Raw genomic sequence first — 22972 nt, 5'->3', positions numbered from 1 at the left:
AAATTTTGGCCAACTGATTATGTAAAGATATGACATCTCTTATACATATAGATCAGGTGGAGTTTATTCGGGAATGTAGCTGTGCTGATAACATTAGGCGTTTCATCAATATCATGTGGTCAGTGGCGAATGATCAGACTCTGGTCGCAGCCATCTCACTTGACACCGAAAATGCATAAGGTAGAATGACATTATCTTTTTAAGATGTTGGAAATATACAGGTGTAAAGAAGTCAATGGAAAGGAGGAGGCGAGAACCGGCTTGGCAATATAAATAATATTTTAATGAATAACTTAAACCAAAAGACAAACACACACATGACGGACATGTCCGTTAAATATCTCTCTCTCGTCGCACCACCATCTGCCATCAGCCTTTATCCCTCTCTGAGGCTTAATTAGCCTGATAAGGGACCAGTTGTGTATAATCACAACTCGGCCCCGCCCTCCGCCCTGCCACAACTGGTTTGGGAATACTTTTATTGGATGGATTAAGTTACTTTATAGACACCCGGTAGCGGCGGTACAAACAAATTGTAATGTTCGGGGGGAAGGGTTGTAAATGTATATAATTTGATTCCAAATATTCTGTTATGTTTTTTTTTATTCATTATATGGAATTAATAAAAATTGTTAATAACACAGGAAATTGACGTGCTGCATCCAATTGTTCATGTACCCTTAAATTTACCCCATTCTGCTAAATTACTTACAAGTGGCATCCACTATCAGACATTTTTTTATCAATTTAAATGCACTCCAGAGATCTTCTATACTGAGATAACAACCTTTGTTTTTTAAAATAGGAGAGAGCTTAACGATCATCTAGCATGTTATGAAAATAAGACACCGTTTGCATATACTAGTGCTGTACGATTAATCATATCGCAATCGCGATATCAGCCTGTATGATTATATGATGGCAAAAGGCTGTGATTATATTAAATAAATAAGTGCATGAGCGCACGTGACAGCCCATTCTCTCTGAGAGCTGTTTGCCCATTTTCTACACCGCTAATAAAAAGATGACCAGTCAGTCTCAGTTTAGGGAGTGGCACGTGTGGTCATGTCATGCGAGTTTCCGGTGTGCAGCGTGGAAATCAGGTGAAGATGGACGCCGAGCAGACCGTCACTGAACTGGTGGCCAGAAAAAATAACACAGATCATAGCTTGCCGATACATCTTTATTTCATCCTTAATTAAAGTTCATATAATACGGGAGTGTGCCATGTAAATAAACGCAAACTCCAAAACTGTCATTCTCGGTGCGGTCAGAGCCGCTTCAACCAGTCGCTGAAGAGACACAATCTGAGCGGGAGTCGAGACCGGGAGAGATATAAAGTTCTGCCGGGTTATGCGCACTTTAACACGGAGACGCTAGTCTCTCCCCTGCTGTCTGCAGCTTGCAACGATAACTTCAATCTTATGTGAAAAATAACACTAAAATGACAACAACAATAAAATGTGTGTGTGTGTTTGTATATATACAGGTATATATATTGGTTTTGGATAGACAAGATTGACAAATGCTTATCAATAATACTCTTATGGCTAAAATGTCGATATGACTAAATGTTACTAAAATATGACTAAAATGTCAACCGTTTTCATTGAATAAAACTACATTAAAAAGCCCAGTAAGCCATACAAAACAAAGCACAATTACAGATGTGTTTGCGAGTGTTACGCCATATGACAAGTTTTCACAGAGATATAAAGAGACAAGATGCACCGTTAGCAAAGTGGGATTTCAGAAAATGATCCACACACTGGACAAGAGGTACCAGCGATAAGTAGAACTTTTTAGATAGAGGATTTGGAAATACCAGTTGGCCATTTAAAAAAAAAAAACACAACAGCAACAGTTTTAGTGGTTTGAGTGAACCACACTTTTAAATCTAGTTTCCTTTTCAAAAGAGTTTATAGAAAGTACATGTTACATCCTGATTAAATGTCCCTGTTTGTTTGGACAATCTTATTTTCATGAAAATTTTTATGTTCTTATTTATTTTTCCATTTTATTTAGGTGTAATATTGAGAAAATAACAAGTTTGCAGTAATGCAAAGATGTTATTATTTAATTTTGTCAAAATATTTTAATTTGAAAACACTGCATTTATAGTTGTTGTTGTTGCTTGTTTGTATGTTTGAGTTGAGAAATACACATTTCAGCATTATCAGTAATCTATTTGTGCATTTTCCTTGATAACCAAACAAGTTGACTCATCATACCATTTGTTTATTATATCGCAATTGCATATCGCAATATTAGCCTCAATAATCACAATATGACATTTTCCCCAAATCGTGCAGCCCTACTTGCAACGCAGGGTCTGGGACGGACCACACGAGGGAATCTATACAGACATGGGAAATGACAACACAAGGAACAGCTGGGAACACTGATAGGAAACAGGTGGATGTGATGATGAGGTGTGATGATGACAGGTGCCTGCTGGGAATTGAAGTGTGGGGACAAACTACAATATAAAAGTCCATGAAAGTGACATGAAGGGATGTGACACTGTCAGGATGTTTTCTTTTTTTCTATTTGTTGTTATGTTAATGTCTTGCTCTGTTTAAAAACGAATAAGGACAAAGTAAAAAACAAATAAACAAATAAAAAATCCAAAAACAATCAAGATGGCAACCAATGTTGTAGTATCATTATTGTGCCTGCTATCCACTTTGATGGAGTTGTTAAAGATAAATGTTTCTTTATATAACCTTCACATTGCATTCCTTCAAAGGTGACCCAATTTACTCATAATTGCTGTCTGGCGATGGAACAAGAGGACAGTGGCTTTTCAGATCATACATGGAATGGCGATTTTATGAATTCGCAGAAAGTGGATTTTTAGAGTTTTCATATATTTCAGTGTATATGTGCAACTTTTAGAAAATGCTTGAGTGGTGGCATAGTGGGCTAAAGCACAAAACTGTTAATCAGAATGTCGCTGGTTCGATCCCCACAGCCACCACCATTGTGTCCTTGAGCAAGGCACTTAACTCCAGGTTGCTCTGGGGGGATTGTCCATGTAATAAGTCGCTTTGTATAAATGTAAATGTAATGCTTGAACACGGCAATGTGGACAGAGAGTTTTTGAAAAACAAAATGCTGCTTTCAAATATATATGGATTCAAATCAAATCAAATCACTTTATTGTCACACTACCATGTACACAAGTGCAACAGTAGGTGAAATTCTTGTGTGCAGTTCCGAGCAACATAGCAGTCATGACAGTGACGAGACATATACCAATTACAGTAAACAACATACTTACACAACACAATTTACATATCAAATGTACACATACTTACATAACACAATAATTATATACAATGTACAGTAAACAATACACACAATATAGAATACACAATATACAATAAGTAAGAGTATATGAAATATATATAAGTAGTTGTATTGAGGAGAATATGTTGACAGTCCAGTGTGAGATTATAGATTAATAAAGTGCAGTGCTAATTATTGATCCTGATAGATCAAGTGTTCAACAGTCTGACTGCTTGGGGGAAGAAGCTGTCATGTAGTCGGCTGGTGCGGGTCCTGATGCTGCGATACCGCCTGCCTGATGGTAGCAGTGAGAACAGACCATGACTCGGGTGGCTGGAGTCTCTGATGATCCTCCGAGCTTTTTTTCACACACCGCCTGGTGTATATGTCCTGGAGGGAGGGAAGCTCACCTCCGATGATGTTTCTGGCAGTTCGCACCACCCTTTGCAGGTGTAACCCCCCCAGAGTTTAACACTGTTCTGCATTTTTGTTAATTATATGCAGTACCGTAGTTTCCCTGTAGGGGCCGCTATATAAACTGGTTGAATGAGAAGAAAATATTAAGAGAAGAAGACTGTATATAGCTGATACGCATGAGGCGATCAAGCGCTGCTTTTGAAGTACTAAAATGCGTGATATAGTTTAAACTTTTCATAAGATTTATGAAGTATGTTCATGGGTTCAAAAAGGAAATTCCTTTGATTGTATTGAGAAACTTCTGCGAACTCTGGTGAGTTTCTGTTTTAAGAGAAATGTTTAGTCGATGTGCTTTAACTTATTAACGATCAGAAAGTTGTACATATGTTATATTGAAAAAAAAACAGTCAGAGTTAAAAGATGATGTTAACTGAAAGTTAAAAGTTTTTTTGTATTTGAATTCCCTTTATACAAACGGAGATCTGGGAAACTGACAGATTTAATTCTTGATACATTTATTTTTTTATGTTCCCTGTATATATGTAAGGAAAAAAAAAGTATTTATACATGAAAGTGAGTTATTTATTTATGAGATTTATTTGTGCGTAATGAGTATGCTCGCGTGTACAATGTTATAATTAATAACATTAAGCTAACACGTGTACGGACATGTGAGTGATGCTTTTGCGATTTCATTTACTCGTGAGTTTATTGAATGAAAAGCATATTTGAATTTTGAGAGATGTTGACTGTGAATTGTGTTTCGTGTAGATTGTTTTTTTTGTTGCCTGATTCCATTCTGTGAAAAGATCAACTGTGAGTTCCCTATCGAGAGGTCTCTCCTATTGCGTAAGTAGCTTACGCTATGGGAAAACTCAGTTTCTCGAGAAATATTGAAGTCTTTATGTAAAATGCATTGCAGCTGCACAGCAGACAGTAATGAGCGAGGCAGCTCGGTCATTGGCTGTGCTGCGGCAACTGCTCGAACCAATGACGGGGCGACTTTGAACGTGCGACCAATGGGCGTGCGCCTCGCGTTCGCGTGCTCAGAGCCCGCCGAAATTAGCATAGCCAGGCTATATAATGGGCACCCCGTCATACGAGTTCCTTTAGATTTAATCTCCTTCAGTGAAGACCTCCTCTTCGCTGGATCCTCCGGATTGTTGGAGTCTTTCGCCTGCCGTTGACAAGCCTACAGCAGGACTGCTAAGAGGACGCCGGCGCCTTCAGCCGCCTTCGAAGCCTTCTGCTACGCCATCCGGCGCGCATCACTATATCCTTTTTACTAAGCTACTTTGCAAGTGTTCGCCTTTGCGACACTTTTTGTATTTAGTAAAAGAGCAAATTCGAGGCGTTGTTCCAAATGCCTTCGACCTGCGCCTCGTGCAGAGGCCTTCTTCCTGACAGGGACCATCACATTATCTGCACTCGCTGCCTGGGACCTGACCACGCAGAAGCTGCTTTCACTCGAGGCGGATGCCCCGAATGTGACTCCCTGGGCCTCAACGAGCCGCGCACTCGCTTCGCCGCCTTCGCCGCGAGCGAGCCTGCTACCACCGTGCTGCCGTCCCCTCTGTTCGAGCCGCGCAACAAAAAAGCGCCGCTCACGGAGGCCGCCAGAACACGCGGACTTCAGTGACGTCACGCCGGGCCAGTCCCCGCGTGCCTCACCACCACCCGAGAACTCCCCGCCGCCAGTCCAATTCACGCAGACGGACCAGCACACCTCCAACAGAGCAGTGGGTCTCATCTCGTTCGGCGCACCAAGGGACGACGGTGAAAAGGATGACAGCCTTTCCAATTGGCGCTGCATCCGACGACTGGCCTGGCTCGGCCTTCGACCCCGCGCCGTCGACATTAGCGGACACGAGCACGGGCACCAGCACGGTAAGAGAGTTCGCTGAACGCTTCACTGCAGCGAGCAAAACGTGTAAAACATTACCCAGTCCCCTTACAGGCGGCTGGAAATGTCTGTACAGCAGTCAATGGGCCAGTCACAGAACTCGCTCACCTGCAATCAAATGCCGTTTTAACGGCAACACACAGAAATCACAAGAGTCATTTTCTGCCTGTGTCACTAAGGGGTCACGTGTCCACACTAAAGTGCGCACTCCCACATATCAATACTGTCCAAACAGTGCCGAATACTTTCCCAGCTCGAGCTGGACACCCCATAAATGTAGACCGTGTGCCTATTGTCATGTATGCACCACTACACACAAGCACTGTTCCCACAGTTATAAACACTTCCCCAGTAAAAGCGGGAAATACTATAAATGTAGCGCGCGTGCCTGCTGTCCTGCACGCACCCCTACACACAAACACTGTATGCATGGCCAAAAACCCCGCCGCTAGCGGGAGGCTTTATGAAAGTGGTGCGCATGCCTATTACAATGTATGCACCCCCACCCGTAAGCGCTGCCCATACAGTTTCAAACAGATCTCTGGCTCACGCCGCGAGTATCACAGATGCGACGCGCGAGCCAAGAAACTCCCCGCTAAGAGCGGGAAGCTTTATGGAAGTGGCGCGCGTGCCTATTACAATGTATGCACCCCCACCCGTAAACACTGTCGTTTCAAACATTTCTCCGGCTCTTGCTGCGAGCATTACGGAGATAGCGCGCGTGCCTGATATCTCACACGCACCCCTGCACTCAACAAAGCTGCCCAGCGCGCGCCCGTGCCTCTGAGAGCTGTAAGCTCAGTGTTAGCACATTTTCTGCCTGTGTCACTAAGGGGTCACGTGTCCACACTAAAGTGCGCACTCCCACAGTTACAAACACTGTATGCATGACCAAAAACACCCCGCCGCGAGCGGGAGGCTTTATGTAAGTGGCGCGCGTGCCTACTACAGTATATGCACCCCCACCCATAAGCGCTGCCCATACAGTTTCAAACAATTCTCTGGCTCATGTCGCGAGCATCACAGATGTGACGTGCGAGCCAAGAAACTCCCCGCTAAGAGCGGGAAGCTTTATGAAAGTGGCGCGCATGCCTATTACAATGTATGCACCCCCACCTGTAAACACTGTCTATACAGTTTCAAACATTTCTCCGGCTGCGAGTATTACGGAGATAGCGCGCGTGCCTGTAATCTCACACGCACCCCTGCACTCGGCACTCAACACAGCTGCTCAGCGTGCCCGCGCCTCTGAGAGCTGTAAGCTCAGTGTTAGCACATTTTCTGCCTGTGTTACTAAGGGGTCACGTGTCCACACTAAAGTGTGCATTCCCACAGTTACAAACACTGTATGCATGGCCAAAAACACTCCGCCGCGAGCGGGAGGCTTTATGAAAGTGGCGCGCGTGCCTGCTACAATAGATGCACCCCCACCCATAAGCGCTGCACATACAGTTTCAAACAGTTCTCTGTCTCATGCCGCAAGCATCACAGATGCGACGCGCGAGCCAAGAAACTCCCTGCTAAGAGCGGGAAGCTTTATGAAAGTGGCGCGTGTGCCTATTACAATGTATGCACCCCCACCTGTAAACACTGTCTATACAGTTTCAAACATTTCTCCAGCTCACGATGCGAGCATTACGGAGATAGCGTGCGTGCCTGTAAGCTCACACGCACCCCTGCACTCGGCACTCAACACGGCTGCTCAGCGCGCACCTGCACCTCTGGGAGCTGTAAACTCAGTGTTAGCACAAGGCAGTTTGCCGGTGGGGCCCATACGTCACTGCGACACGCCCCCAGCCAACATTCAGCCCATATCTGTGTGAGCAAAAGCCTGGGAAAAAATCCCCGACATGCCAAAATGGGTTTTGAACATAATAAAACACGGTTACTCACTTCAATTCGCTCGCAGACCACCCTGCTTTTCAGCGGTGGTCGAGACGAAAGTGAGGAAAGATGTGTCACATGTTTTACGCACCGAGGTGCTCGAACTGATAGAGAAGGGCGCTATAGAAACTGTTCCTCCCTCTATGAGCGAGGCGGGTTTTTACAGCTGCTATTTTCTCGTCCCGGAAAAGGACGGTGGCCTCCGCCCCATCCTAGATCTCAGACATCTGAACAAAGCTTTTATGATTTGCTCGTTCAGAATGTTAACAACCAAACATATCCTCGCGCAAGTTCGCCCCGGGGGTTGGTTTCTATCAGTGGATTTGAAAGACGCTTACTTTCACATTCCAATAGCGCCTCATCACAGGCCTTTTCTGAAATTCGCTTTCGAGGGACAGTCATACCAGTACACAGTACTACCATTCGGCCTATCATTGGCCCCCCGTACATTCACGAAATGTATGGACGCGGCACTTTCCCCCCTGAGACAGCGGGGAGTGCGAATACTGAATTACCTCGACGATTGGCTAATCATAGCACAATCAGAGGGTCAGTTAACGACGCACAGATCTTGGATTATCAGCCATCTAGAATGCCTGGGTCTGAGAATCAATTTTGCAAAGAGCGTGCTATCCCCCAGCCAGAATATCTCTTCTGGGAATAGTGCTAGACTCAGTGCAGATGACAGCGCGCCTCTCATCAGAGCGCGCGCTCTCTATTCGACGCCTTGCAACATCATTCAGAAAGGGCGCACGCGCCCCCGTCAAACGATTTCAAAGAATGCTCGGTCTCAGGCCTCGGCATCAGCTGTACTCCAACTAGGATTGTTGCACATGCGTCCTCTCCAGCGCTGGCTCAAGAGCCGTGTCCCCACTCACGCATGGCGCTCGGGCCACTTTTTGATCAGAGCGAATCACGGCTGTATAAAAGCCCTGACGCCCTGGAAAGCCATCAACTGGTATCAAACCGGCGTGAGTCTGGGCGTGAACACGCGGAGAAAAATGATCACGACAGATGCCTCCAAAATAGGATGGGGGGCCCTTTACGAGGGCAGGCCTGTCTCCGGCTTTTGGTCAAACCCGGAAAAGCGCCTACATATAAACTGTCTGGAAATGAAGGCGGTCGCCTTGGCTCTCAGAGCCCTGCTTCCGTACCTGAAAAACGAACACGTCCTGGTCCGAACGGACAACATGACGGTAGTTTCGCATATAAATCGCCAGGGTGGACTTAGGTTGAGCTCCCTGCACTCTATGGAGGGCCCTCCATGCATGGCCCCTCAACGGGTTCCCGAGAACCTCCCCAGTGGAGTTTTGAGAACCATCACTGAGGCGCGAGCACCCTCTACGAGGCGCTTATATGCCCAAAAGTGGAAAGTGTTCAGTGACTGGTGTGATACCAAGAGCTTGAACCCCAAATTGTGTGAGATACCAAGTGTACTCGCCTTTTTGCAAGAGCTGCTGGAGGCGGGTCACACACCCTCCACGCTCAAAGTCTATGTGGCTGCCATAGCGGCGTCGCACAATCCTGATAAAGGACATTCATTAGGGAAAAACGATCTAATCATTCGTTTCCTAAGAGGCGCTAGGAGGATGAACCCTCCTCGCCCCCCCTCGGTGCCGATCTGGGACCTGGCCACGGTCCTGGACGCACTCACTCTACGAGGAGCATGGCCTCCTCGTGGGCTTGGTCGAGTGGGATACCCATTTAAGATATTTGTGCGGCGGCAGGCTGGGCCTCGCCTTCGACATTTAGCAGGTTTTATAACCTACAGGTCCCCTCATTGCATTCCAACATTCTATCAGCCTGACTGTAGAATGGACTGGAGTATGTATATGCTGAGCATTATCTCCTCCCTTATAAGGTCCGTCCCTGACCGACTTAGAGGATTTTTTATGCATATCAGTACATAGAAAAATGCATTCCAACATTCTATCAGCCTGACTGTAGAATGGACTGGAGTATGTATATGCTGAGCATTATCTCCTCCCTTATAAGGTCCGTCTCTGACCGACTTAGAGGATTTTTTATGCATATCAGTACATTGAAAAATGCATTCCAACATTCTATCAGCCTGACTGTAGAATGGACTGGAGTATGTATATGCTGAGCATTATCTCCTCCCTTACAAGGTCCGTCTCTGACTGACTTAAAGGATTTTTTATGCATATCAGCACATAGAAAACTCAGTACATAAGATATGTGCTTGTGTTTGTACTATGAGCGCCCCACCATGGACCACCTTGGAAGGGCGCTCTATAATATCCCATTATGTAGCTCGCCGTTGGCCGGCTCGTGGAATAATCACTTTGCTTTAAGGCTCAGGCATCTGCCTCTGGCTTTATAGAGCGAAGTCAGCACGCACGGCGTTTTACATGGTGTTCCCATAGCGTAAGCTACTTACGCAATAGGAGAGACCTCTCGATAGGGAACGACTCGGTTACTAACGTAACCTCGGTTCCCTGAGAGGAGGGAACGAGTATTGCGTAAGCTGCCGTGCTTGTGCTTGGTCAGTTCGCTTCAGTCGATTGAACCTAAAGGAACTCGTATGACGGGGTGCCCATTATATAGCCTGGCTATGCTAATTTCGGCGGGCTCTGAGCGCGCAAACGCGAGGCGCGCGCCCATTGGTCACGCGTTCAGAGTCGCCCCGTCATTGGTTCGAGCAGTTGCCGCAGCACAGCCAATGACCGAGCTGCCTCGCTCATTACTGTCTGCTGTGTAGCTGCAATGCGTTTTACATAAAGACTTCAATATTTCTCGAGAAACTGAGTTTTCCCATAGCGTAAGCTACTTACGCAATACTCGTTCCCTCCTCTCAGGGAACCGAGGTTACGTTAGTAACCGAGTCGATATGGCGAGCCAGACCGTGATTTGGTGAAGGGCCTACTGCGTTCTACTGACGTTCAACCCGGACCAGTTTCCATCTGTTTGCATCGTGGGATTCATTTCAATTACAGCTAAGCTGTTACTTGACACACACACTACCCGGGTAGTAGGAAAAGGCCTTATATATACAATTAACTTTATCACACATTTATACACACATCAACTTTCAAAGGAACCAGGAAGACTTTTGGACATTTTATTTTTCTTTATTTTCATTTTTTTTTTTTCCTTTTTATTCTTGGATCTTTCGTGCACAATCTGGACTAAATATTGTTTTCAGATAATGTTGTGACGAGACCGCAATATATTTTGCAATTGAAGCATTCGTTTATTAAGTTGTTTCAATCAAATAAATGTGCTGGCTGTTAGCTGATTTATACTATTTGGCCTAAACTTTATTTCTATCCTCCTAGAGTCGAACCAAGTCTTATATATATATACTCAGAGTAATAGAATACTTATGTGTTCTATTGACAACTTTAACAGTGTTACACAGGGCTTTGCAGTTGTGGGTGGTGCTATTGCCGTACCAGGCGGTGATGCAGCCAGTCAGGATGCTCTCTACAGTGCTGGTGTAGAACCGTGTGAGGATGTGGTGGTTCATTCCAAACTTCCTCAGCCGTCTCAGGAAGAAGAGGCGCTGGTGAGCCTTCTTCACAACGGCCTCAGTGTGGACGGACCATGTGAGTTCCTCAGTAATGTGGACACCGAGGAACTTGAAACTGCTGACTCTCTCCACCGGTGCTCCATTAATGGTGATGGGGCTGTGTACTCTGTCTTTCCTCCTGAAGTCCACCACAAGCTCCTTGGTTTTACTGACGTTGAGGGAGAGGTTGTGCTCCTGACACCAGTGTGTCAGAGTGTGCACCTCCTCTCTGTAGGCTCTTTCATCATTGTCAGTGATCAGACCTACCACCGTCGTATCGTCAGCAAACTTAATGATGGTTTTGGAGCTATGTGTTGCCACACAGTCATGCGTGTATAGGGAATACAGGAGAGGGCTAAGAACACAGCCCTGCGGGGCTCCAGTGTTGAGGGTCAGTGATGAGGAGGTGTTGCTGCCCATTTAATGTGATTAATGGGATTAATGTGGTCATAGCCTTAACCTCGTGTCAATTAATTCACAGTGTGATCAGTCTGTCATTTTCAGTGTCTGGAAGAATGATGCAATGAAAGTTAATGATGATTGAGGCTAACATTCTGCCTAACATGTCCTTTTGTGTTTCTTGAAAGAAAGAAAGTCATGAGAGCAGGTGAGTGATCTGTCCCTTTTAATTATAAAGAAAAATCACTGGCATGTTTGAACTTTACTCATTTTAGTCTCTCATGCACTCATAATAAAAATTAGCTGGTAGGGACAAGCCCTCTCAGTTTTCTTGTTCACGCAAATTACACAGCATGTCTTCATGGGCATTTGAATGGCCAGTATTTGCCTCTTTCCTCCCAGGCCAAGCAGCTGGTCTGTGGGTTACAAAGCATGTCCTCACCCAGGTGCAATGCTCAGAGAGCCTGCTCTCTTTCTTTCTCTTTCTCTCTCCTTGACTCACTCTCTTTATCTCATGCTAATTCACTCTGCAGTCTATGGAGTGCAGAAAAGGACTGAAGGAGCCTTGACTCATTTACAGTCACAAATAAAAAAAGTATGTAAGAAAACAAAGACAGGACAGGACAGTGCTGTCTAAACAAATCTGTTAGAGCAGCTAAAATCTGTTAGGACAGCTCTTCCACCAATAGAACCAGACAATTTCTCTCTTTCTCTCTCTTTCTCTCTCCCTGTCACAGCACTCTATCTTTCCCTGTTTCTATAATCCCCTAAATTCCCCTGTACCTTTGGCCTCATTTTGAACTTCAAACACCCAAAACACCAGAGACATGTTAGAAAACCACACCATTCCACAAATTTGTTTATGTGTGTAGGAGAGTGAATGTGATCTCCATACAGTAAGTGAATTTCAAAGTGAAAGTAAGGGTGATAACATTCAAGTGACCTGTGTGACACAGTAGCTATTGTTACATTTTCCTCAGCATGTAAAATAAACAGCTTCTTCCATAAGAACAGCACTTTTTGTGTCCACCTAGTTGTGGTCTGTCATTGTTTATTTACTCTCATGTTGGTCCAAACCTGTATATTTTTCTTTCGTCCAGAAACACAAAAGGAGATATTAGGCATAATGTAAATCTCAGTCAACATTCACTTTTATTCTGTTCTGTTTCTCTCCATACAATAAAAGTGAATGGTGTCTGAGACAGAACAACAGAAAGAAAAACATACAGGTTTGGAACAACATTCAAAGAGTGTGATTCAATGATGAAATAATATTCATTTTAGGGTTAAATATCCCTAAGAATATTTAGCAAATATAATGTTATCCCAGAACTCTTTCTCAGTCTTACCGTGGCAGTCATCTTGTCACTTTCCGCCATAATAGCAGAGGAGTACTTGTTGGATGGCATCACTATGTCAGTTGTCGGTTTTTCTTACTTCTCTATCCTGTCAAATAGAACAAAAGTACAAAAGAGGTAAGAGATATAAAATCAAGAGCTTTAAACCAGTTATGGGCTCAAATAAAGAAAAACAACATACATGTGCTTAAATATGAATGTTCCTCTTAGAACCAACAATGAGGCAATATTTGACCTTTGGGAACTACAAAACCACAGCAAGTAATTCCCTTAGGACAAATAAAGTCTTCAATCAATCAAATAACAGTGAATCAATTTCTTTGACATCATTACACAATCATAGCCACATCAGATTAATTACCTAATTGGAACAGCACATATCTGTCTCCAGGGCTTGACATTAAGCACTGTCATGTGCTTTCCTCCAAAGTAAATTGCTCATTCACTTGTCCGTGTAAAAAAGTTACTTGTCCAGGGAGAAAAAAGGACATTTCAGGCTCTACAGTGCGAGTATTTCACTCGCATTTGCCCCTAAAAATAGATATGTGCGAACTGGAAAAATGAGTTACGAGCACAGTGTGCGATTAAAGATTACAAACGTAACCCCCCCTTTTTAAGATATTTGTTTAAAAATTACAAAACCCACATTCCACAAGCGGAGTTTTCTGTGATGACGCTGTCCAGTCAAAGAGAGAAAGGTGAACAATGGAAAAAAAGTATCGGTATAGGCGACATCGCATTTTATTTTAAGCGAAAAAGAGATGAGGAGAAAGAGGAATTTGGCGAGGGGGATTCGCAAGGTTCAACTAACGTAGTCTCTTCACAAGGTTTACCGGAGACGGCTAACATTAGGGATGCTGAGAGCAAAGCTACAGTGACGACAGCTGTCACTTCAACGTCCAATGTAGCCGGTGGAGGGAGAACATATAGATTCAATGCAAATTGGCTCAAAATGTTCCCATGGCTAGAGTTCGAAAACAACATCATGTTCTGCAAATATTGTAGAGGGCAGAAACAGGTGGGCAACTCGTCCTTCGTGTCAGGAAACCCGCATCTGAAATAGTGATGGCTTGTTTACGATCGAGTCGGCTCTTGTAGGTGAACGTTGGGAGCCGGCTCGCACATCAGAATCTATTTATACAAATATTTAAAAACATATTAAGATACGAATAATCAAAAGATTTCAAAATAACTTTTTCTGACTGTCCGCTCAGACTAAAAACCTCGCAGCATTCAGTGTCAACCAATGAACCAAAGATGTGTGAGGGAGGGCGGAGCCAATTTATGTTGTTCAGATTGTATTTTAATTGTAACATTTATATGCACTTTGTTATGTACATTGAAAAGTTATACTTTAAATGCACACGTGAAATAACATCCTTCTTTTTTACATTTATTTCAATTTGTGGGATGCTGCAGTTTTGCAAATTATTGATTTTTCTTTGATATGGTGCATTATTCTATTATCAGTACTGCCTTCACCTACATGCATACTACACAGTTTGCGTAGGGCATCAACTCCCTAGGAGGACACCATCTTACCCTAGGATGGCACCAGAAAGTCCACCGGCTGCCCTTATTCGTTCGCTATACGTTATTCAAGGACCCGAAAGCAGTTGCGCAACACTGACGATCGCTTCACGCTCATATCAAATGTAGGGCATCAATTTGGCCAGCGGTGGCCCTGTCTATTATGTTGTTCAGATTGTATTAGTTTTGATTGGTTAGATTTATATGCACTTTGTTTATATACAATAAGTTATACTTTAAATGCAGATGTTTAATAGTATTATTTGTCTTAACAAATCGATGCATTTTTAAATAAATTGTGGTTAAGGTAGAGTATAACTTCATTTAATAATTTCATTAGAAATTTTTTAACACCAATTATGAAAAGAGCCGGAATGCCCATCGCTAATCTGAAAAGATAGTGTAGCGAAACATCTCGCGGCGGCATATCCAGTGCTCTGGATGAGACCAGAGAAACCATCAGGCTCTGTGTAAGCAGCCTTGAGGAGGCAAGTGCTGCAGTCTGAGGAGGAGAAGAGGAAGCAGCTGAAAATAAAGATAAACATCGCATACTTCATTGTGAATGAAAAAGAACCTTTCATCAAATTTGGGCCGCTTATCAGACTCCACCACAAAAACTGAGTTTACATGAATCCCACACACGACAATGTGTGGAGATGATCGGTCAAATTGCTGACATAATGAGAGATCGCTGGCTGACCTCTAAATATGCCAGACAGTCAACATACAAAAGCAGCTGGACAACTGATATCCTTTGATTCTAGTAGGCATGGGTACAATGTGTGATTTGGGAGGTATGTGCTGTTCCACAGATGTGTGTCCCTTAGCTCATACACGCAGTATAAATATGTATGTAATAAATTGTTTGTTAATAAACTCTGTATTTAATTTTTACTGTGCTCCTAAATGTCTTTGTGTGCTCCTAAATTTTTTCATTTAGGAGCGCATGTACTCCTTGGGAAAAAAGTTAGCGTAGAGCCCTGCATTTATGTTACGTGCTCAAATAACATGTTAAAGTTTCTGTTATATGTTTCCTAAAATTATTACCGATGCCTAACCTAATAGTGTACCTATGCAATCAACTAATTTCTCAGCGACAGAAATGTAAATTGCACTGGGTAGGGGAGGAGGCTATTGTCATATGGTAATTATTTTATGTCACGTATGGTTGTCAAATAAATGGGGTGGCACAGTGGTTAGCACTGCAAGAAGATCCAAGGTTCAAGTCCCAGCTCAACTGGGACTTTCTGTGTGGAGTTTGCATGTTCTCCCTCTCCGGTGCTCCGGTTTCCCCCACAAGTCCAAAAACATGCAGATTAAGTGAATTGGAGACTCTAAATTGCCCCATAGGTGTGAGTGAGAGTCCCCCAGCCACAGGGGGTTCCATCAGGAAGGGCATCTGGCATAAAACCTGTGCCAAGTCAGATATGCAGATCACAAATGGTCCACTGTGGCAACCCCTAACGGGAGCAGCCGAAAGAAGAAGATGATGATGGTAGTCAAATAAAGAACAGTCTAGAGGTCGACCGATTAATCGGCCGATTTTTAGAATTTTTTTTACATAATCGGCATCGGCCAGTATCCAAGTATATCAAGCTGATTATTAGGCAGGCACATCTGTGGGCAGCCTAGTGTTGTTGTGGAACACGTGTTCGACGCACGCTGCCCCTAGAGTCATTTTCAAGCAGAGTGAGCAGACCTCATCCAGTGCCTAAGGAAGGAGCTAAGTTCCTTGGAGAAAACAGTAAGGATTGAATTTGTATAACTTCTTTATATTTAATTAAAAACTTTTGATATGATACTGCCAACTTCAAGAAAAAAACGCAACAAATGCGATAGGCGACATGACGTTCGGCTACTTTGGATATTGATAGCGTAGTTGAAGTTGCATTATCACAGCAGAAGGGTTGCTATCATGTCACAATAAGTAAGCAAGAATTTTGCAATTACAGACAGTGAATCTGAGACTTTTATTTGTTCTGTTTGTGTGTCTTATATTTGAGAGGGTTGTCACTCACTGCAGAGAAATAAGTAATAAAAAAGATACCAACACACTATAGGCTATTGAAGACTAGCTTTGGTAAGCTCGGACGTTATCAGTTCTGCTGTCGGTACTGGAGAATTTAAGAAAATAAATGTATTATTGTTATAAAGAGAAAGTTATTTTATCTCGCCAGCTATTTCTATGTATAATAATATGAAACCATTTGTCTGTGATGCAATTTAGCTATTCGCAGTCAGAGAGAGAGAGAGAGATCTCGCTCACGCGGTACCACAGCGAGCACAACACGAGCCCCGCTTAATGAGTGACAGAACTAAACATTCAAACGTAGCCTATTTACGCTTTAGATCTGCGATATTAGTCTGATTTTATTTTAGATTTCGCCTTCCAAAGATTATAAAAAGAATATTTATACATAAGCCGCATTCTGTCTAAAATTTCCTTCCATTCACAGCGGTGCACTGACATTTCTCCCTAAAACTCAAACTTAACGTCAGAATAAGCACAATCGTTGATTGTTGTAAAATGCAGTCTAGCTACTGTTGCTAAATTGCGGGACGCGTTTAATAATAAAAAGAGCGCAAGAGATACCGTTCCCAAGGCAGCGTGCTCCAAAACAGACCGCAACGAGACAAGCAAAGTATAGGCTACTTTGGGTTTCATGTGCACATCTAAACGATCAACTATACACAAAAATATGTAAAAACTATCGGCTTGGAGATTCACTTAAACACAGTTTATGTCTTAAATGGACGTAGTTATGGAAATAGTTGGGAGAAAATATGGTGCATCAGGAGCCTATTAGATCTGAACTCGGTCTTAAAGGGGAAGCAGTCTAATAAACATGCTGACAAATGAGCCATTACTGCGAATCAAACAACAAAAGGCAAAGAGAAAATCACTTACAGCTCTTGAATGAATAACTTCTGCATTAATGAGCATTAATCTGCATTAATCTATCTATGATAAACTATGCAGTGTTATTTTACAATTGATTACTTTATTAGATTTCTTTTTAGACCACACCTGAACAGTAATGTTAGTAGACCTTCCTGAAATTAAATCACTGTGCCTATTATCTTTGTTTAATATATATATATATATAACAAAAATAACCATTAAGAATACCGTTAAAGTACCGGATCGATAAGCAGTATCGGTAAGAGTAGTAATACCATTAAAACCTTAACGATACCCATCCCTAGTTATGCCTGTGCTTCTCTTGGATGCTCTGAATATTGGATTACGTGTCTGGATTGCCCCTTAATTAAAGCTGCATTTGGATCTCAACCTTCGTGTCTCGTTTATTTAATATATTTGTTATACATTATTTATACAATATGTTTTTACATTATACATTTTTAATTTAAGTGTACAAGTGCAGATTGGTCAAGTGTTCAATAAATGTATTTGTTGAGAAATTTTGTCTATCTTAAGTAATTATTTGTGTTACATTTTATCTTTCAAATAAGAGGTTAAAAACAAGCACATATCGGCCAAAATAAATCGGCAGCATTAATCGGCCATCGGCCAACCCAGATTTCAAATGATCGGCATCGGCCTGAAAAAAAACCCATATCGGTCGACCTCTAGAATAGTCTCTATCGCTATCATTAACAGCAGGGATACTCATAGTTCTATAGAATGAGATCTACTTTTTCATCATGTTATTGCAGCAAGATCTACCATGTATAATTTTACGATTCTCAATACCAGCTTCAAAATCAAAACCACAACAAATAATAACACTAACTTATATGTTAATTATGGAAGAATGGTTTCAAGTTCCTAAGTAATTATTCAAGACTAGTAAACAGTCAACAACAATAAAAAAAAAAAGCAATGAATAGAAATAGATTAAAAATAATAGAACAAATTAAGAAAATTCTGTGATTTTTAGCTTTAAAAGTTTTTAACAGCAGTAGGCTATCAAATATTCAAGTAGACATTCAGAATGAAATGCAACATAAAACTACTACTGGTACTCACTGAATGATTATACAACTATACTAATTTTAAAAGCTACTAAAGTTACCCAGTCAAGAGCAGTGAGTGTTTTCTTGTTATGGTTGTTTGATTATTATAATGACACACTAGACAGCAGCAGGTCTATTAGCTTACATTTATACTTACAAGTCTGACATTTTAATACAAATCTTCTTTCTTCTCCGATTTGTAATAAGTGGCACAGGCCTAGCCTATCACAAATACACTGCGTGCACAATTATTAGGCAAGTGAGTATTCTGATCTTATCAAGTCAAGTCAAGTGGTTTTTATTGTCGTTTCAACCATATACAGTTAGTACAGTACACAGCAAAACGAGACAACGTTCCTCCAGGACCATGGTGCTACATAAAAACAACAAAGGACCAACACAGGACCACATGAGACAACACAAAGAAATAAAATACCTATATAAAATACCTATATATACCACCTATATATACCTATATAAAGTGCACGTGCAAACATGTGCAAAGTACGGGACAGTACAACAAATGTCTGACAATGAACAGGACAATAGACACAGTGCAGCGCCGACCAGTACACAGTAGTGCAAAAAGATGACAGTTTCTAAAAACGTAAACATAACATACTATGAGATAGTGTTCTATGCACATAGCAGTTATTGAGGTAGCAGACAGTTATAAAGTGACAGTAATTAGTGCAACTCAGGACACGTGTGTGTGTGTGTGTGAGCGTGTATTTATCACTTTGTGGGGACCAAATGTCCCCATAAGGATAGTAAAACCCGAAATTTTTGACCTTGTGGGGACATTTTATTGGTCCCCTTGAGGAAAACATCTTATAAATCATACTAAATTATATTTTTTGAAAATGTAAAAATGCAGAAAGTTTTCTGTGAGGGTTAGGTTTAGGGGTAGGGTTAGGTTTAGGAGATAGAATATAAAGTTTGTACAGTATAAAAACCATTATGTCTATGGAAAGTCCCCATAAAACATGGAAACACAACGTGTGTGTGTGTGTGTGTGTGTGTGTGTGTGTGTGTGTGTGTCAAACCAGTCTCTGAGTATTGAGGAGTCTGATGGCTTGGGGGAAGAAGCTGTTACACAGTCTGGCCTTGAGGGCCCGAATGCTTCGGTACCTCTTGCCAGACGGCAGGAGGGTAAAGAGTTTGTGTGAGGGGTGTGTAGGGTCAGTCCACAATGCTGGTTAGCGTCTATGGATACAGTGTTTTTGTAAATGTCTTTGATGGAGGGAAGAGAGACCCCAATGATCTTCTCAGCTGTCCTCACTATCCTCTGCAGGGCTTTGCGGTCCGAAACGGTGCAAGTCCCAAACCAGGCAGTGATGCAGCTGCTCAGGATGCTCTCAATAGTCCCTCTATAGAATGTAGTGAGGATGGGGGGGTGGGAGATGTGCTTTCCTCAGCCTTCGAAGAAAGTAGAGACGCTGCTGGGCTTTCTTGGTGATAGAGCTGGTGTTGAGGGACCAGGTGAGGTTCTCCGCCAGGTGAACACCAAGGAATTTGGTGCTCTTGACGATCTCCACAGAGGAGCCGTCGATGTTCAGCGGAGTGTGTTCACCATGTGCCCTCCTAAAGTCAACAACCATCTCTTTTGTTTTGTCGACATTCAGGGACAGGTTGTTGGCTCTACACCAGTTCGTCAGCCGCTGCACCTCCTCTCTGTATGCTGACTCGTCGTTCTTGCAGATGAGACCCACCACGGTCGTGTCATCGGCGAACTTAATGATGTGGTTTGAGCTGTGCATTGCTGCACAGTCGTGAGTCAGCAGAGTGAACAACAGTGGACTGAGCACACAGCCCTGGGGGGCCCCAGTGCTCAGTGTGGTGGTGGTGGAGATGCTGTTCCCGATCCGGACTGACTGAGGTCTCCCAGTCAGGAAGTCCAGGATCCAGTTGCAGAGGGAGGTGTCCAGGCCCAGCAGGTTCAGCTTTCCAATCAGGTGCTGGGGAATTAGCGTGTTGAATGCTGAGCTGAAATCTATGAACAGCATTCGAACGTATGAGTCCTTATTGTCTAGGTGGGTGAGGGCCAGATGGAGGGTTGTGGCGATGGCATCGTCCGTTGAACGGTTTGGACGATACGCAAACTGCAGTGGGTCTAGTGAGGGGGGCAGCTGGGTCTTAATGTGCCTCATGACGAGCCTCTCGAAGCACTTCATGATGATAGGTGTAAGTGCGACGGGACGGTAGTCGTTGAGGCAGGACACTGAAGACTTCTTTGGCATGGGGATGATGGTGGTGGCCTTGAAGCACGTTGGAACGACGGCGCTGCTCAGAGAGATGTTGAAGATGTCGGTAAGAACATCTGCTAGCTGGTCTGCACATCCTCTGAGCACTCTGCCAGGAATGTTGTCTGGTCCAGCAGCCTTCCGTGGGTTGACTCTACATAGAGTTTTCCTCACATCTGCCGTGGTAAGACAGAGCACCTGGTCATTGGGAGGAGGGGTGGTCTTCCTCGCTACCACGTCGTTCTGCACTTCAAACCTAGCATAGAAGTCATTCAGCGCATCTGGAAGGGAGGCATCTTTGTCACAGGCAACTGATGTTGTCCTGTAGTTGGTGATGGCCTGGATGCCCTGCCACATGCGCCACGTGTCACCGCTGTCCTGGAAGTGACTGTGGATTCTCTGGGCGTGTGCGTGCTTTGCCTCTCTGATTGCCCGTGGCAGTTTGGCCCTAGCTGTTCTTAGGGCTGCCTTATCGCCTGCTCTGAAGGCGGAGTCTCGGGACCTCAGCAGCGTGCGCACCTCCGCAGTCATCCACGGCTTCTGGTTGGAGCGTGTGGTGATGGTCTTGGAGAAAGTGACATCATCAATGCACTTGCTGATGTAGCGGGTCACTGATGCTGTGTATTCCTCCAAGTTGGTAGAATTGCCATATGTTGCAGCCTCCCTGAACATGTGCCAGTCAGTACACTCAAAACAGTCCTGAAGAGCAGAGATGGCTCCTGCTGGCCAGGTTTTCACCTGCTTCTGACGAGCGGTCTGTATGCTGGAATTAACATAACAGAGATGTGGTCTGAGTAGCCGAGGTGGGGGCGGGGCTCCACCCGGTACGCGCCTGCGATGTTTGTGTAAACAAGATCAAGCGCGTTTGCCCCTCTCATTGCAAAGTCCACATACTGATGGAATTTAGGGAGCACTGTCTTGAGATTCGCATGGTTGAAATCTCCAGCGACAATAAACAGTCCGTCGGGGTGAGCGTTCTGCAGTTCGCTCATAGCCCCATACAGTTCACAGAGCGCTTCCTTAGCGTTAACGCTGGGGGGAATGTAAACTCCGGTTATGTAAACAGTGGTGAATTCCCGTGGTAGATAAAAAGGTCTGCATCTAACAGTCACAAGCTCCAACAGCGATGAACAGTAACTAGAGACTAGCTTAAAGTTCTTGCACCATTCCGTGGTGCAAGAACTCTATGCTAGTCTCATTATCATTATTTCCATGTGCATTTTCCATCTTCAAACCCTATAAACTTGAATGCTTATTGGATTCAATAATTTTCAGGTGGTATGTATTTGTATAATGAGGGAGGATGTGCCGAAAGTGACTAACAACTTATATCAATGTGTGCATAATTATTAGGCAGCTTCATTTCTTCAGGTATATTGGGACAAAGAGATTTAACTAACACTGAAAAGTCAACATTTTTTAAATGCCTTTCATGCAGATGCAACACCCTTGAAATAGCTAAACTATTGAGGCGTGATCACCGGACAATCAAACATTTTGTTGCGAATAGTCAACTGGGGCGCAAAATGCATGGAGAATAAAAGGTGCAAATTAACTGCAAAAGACTTGAGAACAGTTAAACGTGAAGCTACTAGGAACCCAATATCCAGATCTAAACATATCCCAGAACTGCAACCTACCTGGAGTGTCCAGAAGTACAAGGTGTCATGTGCTCAGAGACATGGCTGAAACACGACCACCACTGAATAAGATTCACAAATTGAAGCATCAAGATTGGGCAAAGAAATACTTTTTATAAGATTTAAGATTATAAGATTTTTCAAAGGTTTTATGGACAGATAAAATGAGAGAGACTCTTGATGGAGCAGATGGATGGGCCTGTGGCTGGATCACTAATGCACACAGGGCACCACTTCGAGTCAGGTGCCAGCAAGGTTGAGGAGGGGTACTGGTATGGGCTGCTATCATTAAGGATGAGGTAGTTGGACCTTTTCAAGTTGAACATGGACTGAAACTCAAAGTACTTTCTTCAAGCATTGGTAAAGGAAGTTCTCAGCATTCAAGAAGGCCATGATCTTTATGCAGGACAATGCTCCATCACATGCATCCAAGTACTCCACTGCTTGTGTAAAAAGCAAGGGCCTCAAAGATGCCCAAATAATGACTTGGCCCCTTTCTCACCTGACTTAAATCCTACTGCAGGGCTCAACAATAAGGACTGCCTGATGGCCCGGGGCAAGTGTTAGAGATATTCTGGCCAGTTGCTAGAACTTTCACTTGCCCGATTGGGCCTGTGCTGCATTTATAACATTAGTGCCAGCATACAACAAGCGAGAGAGCACAAAAATTACACTATTCAGTGTAATTTTTCAATATTGGCTGAATATGATTCAGCCAATCAAAGACATATTTGATGAGCGCGGGAACACAATGGCCAATCAGAGGTGTTTACGATTCCGCTCAACAGCACTCAAAG

General features: G+C 43.4%; 1 protein-coding gene across 2 annotated transcripts in view; it reads right to left on the bottom strand.

The window, feature by feature from the left end:
- Positions 1-22972, bottom strand: part of LOC127618953 (DNA (cytosine-5)-methyltransferase 3B-like) — a 98763-nt gene that overhangs the window by 71092 nt on the left and 4699 nt on the right. For both annotated transcript variants that reach the window (XM_052091657.1, XM_052091658.1), the window contains exon 2: positions 12776-12872. In XM_052091657.1, the coding sequence (XP_051947617.1) occupies positions 12776-12835 (60 nt within the window). In that variant the 5' untranslated portion in view covers positions 12836-12872. The remainder of the gene's footprint in view (positions 1-12775; positions 12873-22972) is intronic.

Source organism: Xyrauchen texanus, chromosome 25 (assembly GCF_025860055.1).
Source record: "Xyrauchen texanus isolate HMW12.3.18 chromosome 25, RBS_HiC_50CHRs, whole genome shotgun sequence".
NCBI lineage: Eukaryota > Metazoa > Chordata > Actinopteri > Cypriniformes > Catostomidae > Xyrauchen > Xyrauchen texanus.
This window is presented reverse-complemented; position numbering and strand designations above follow the sequence as displayed.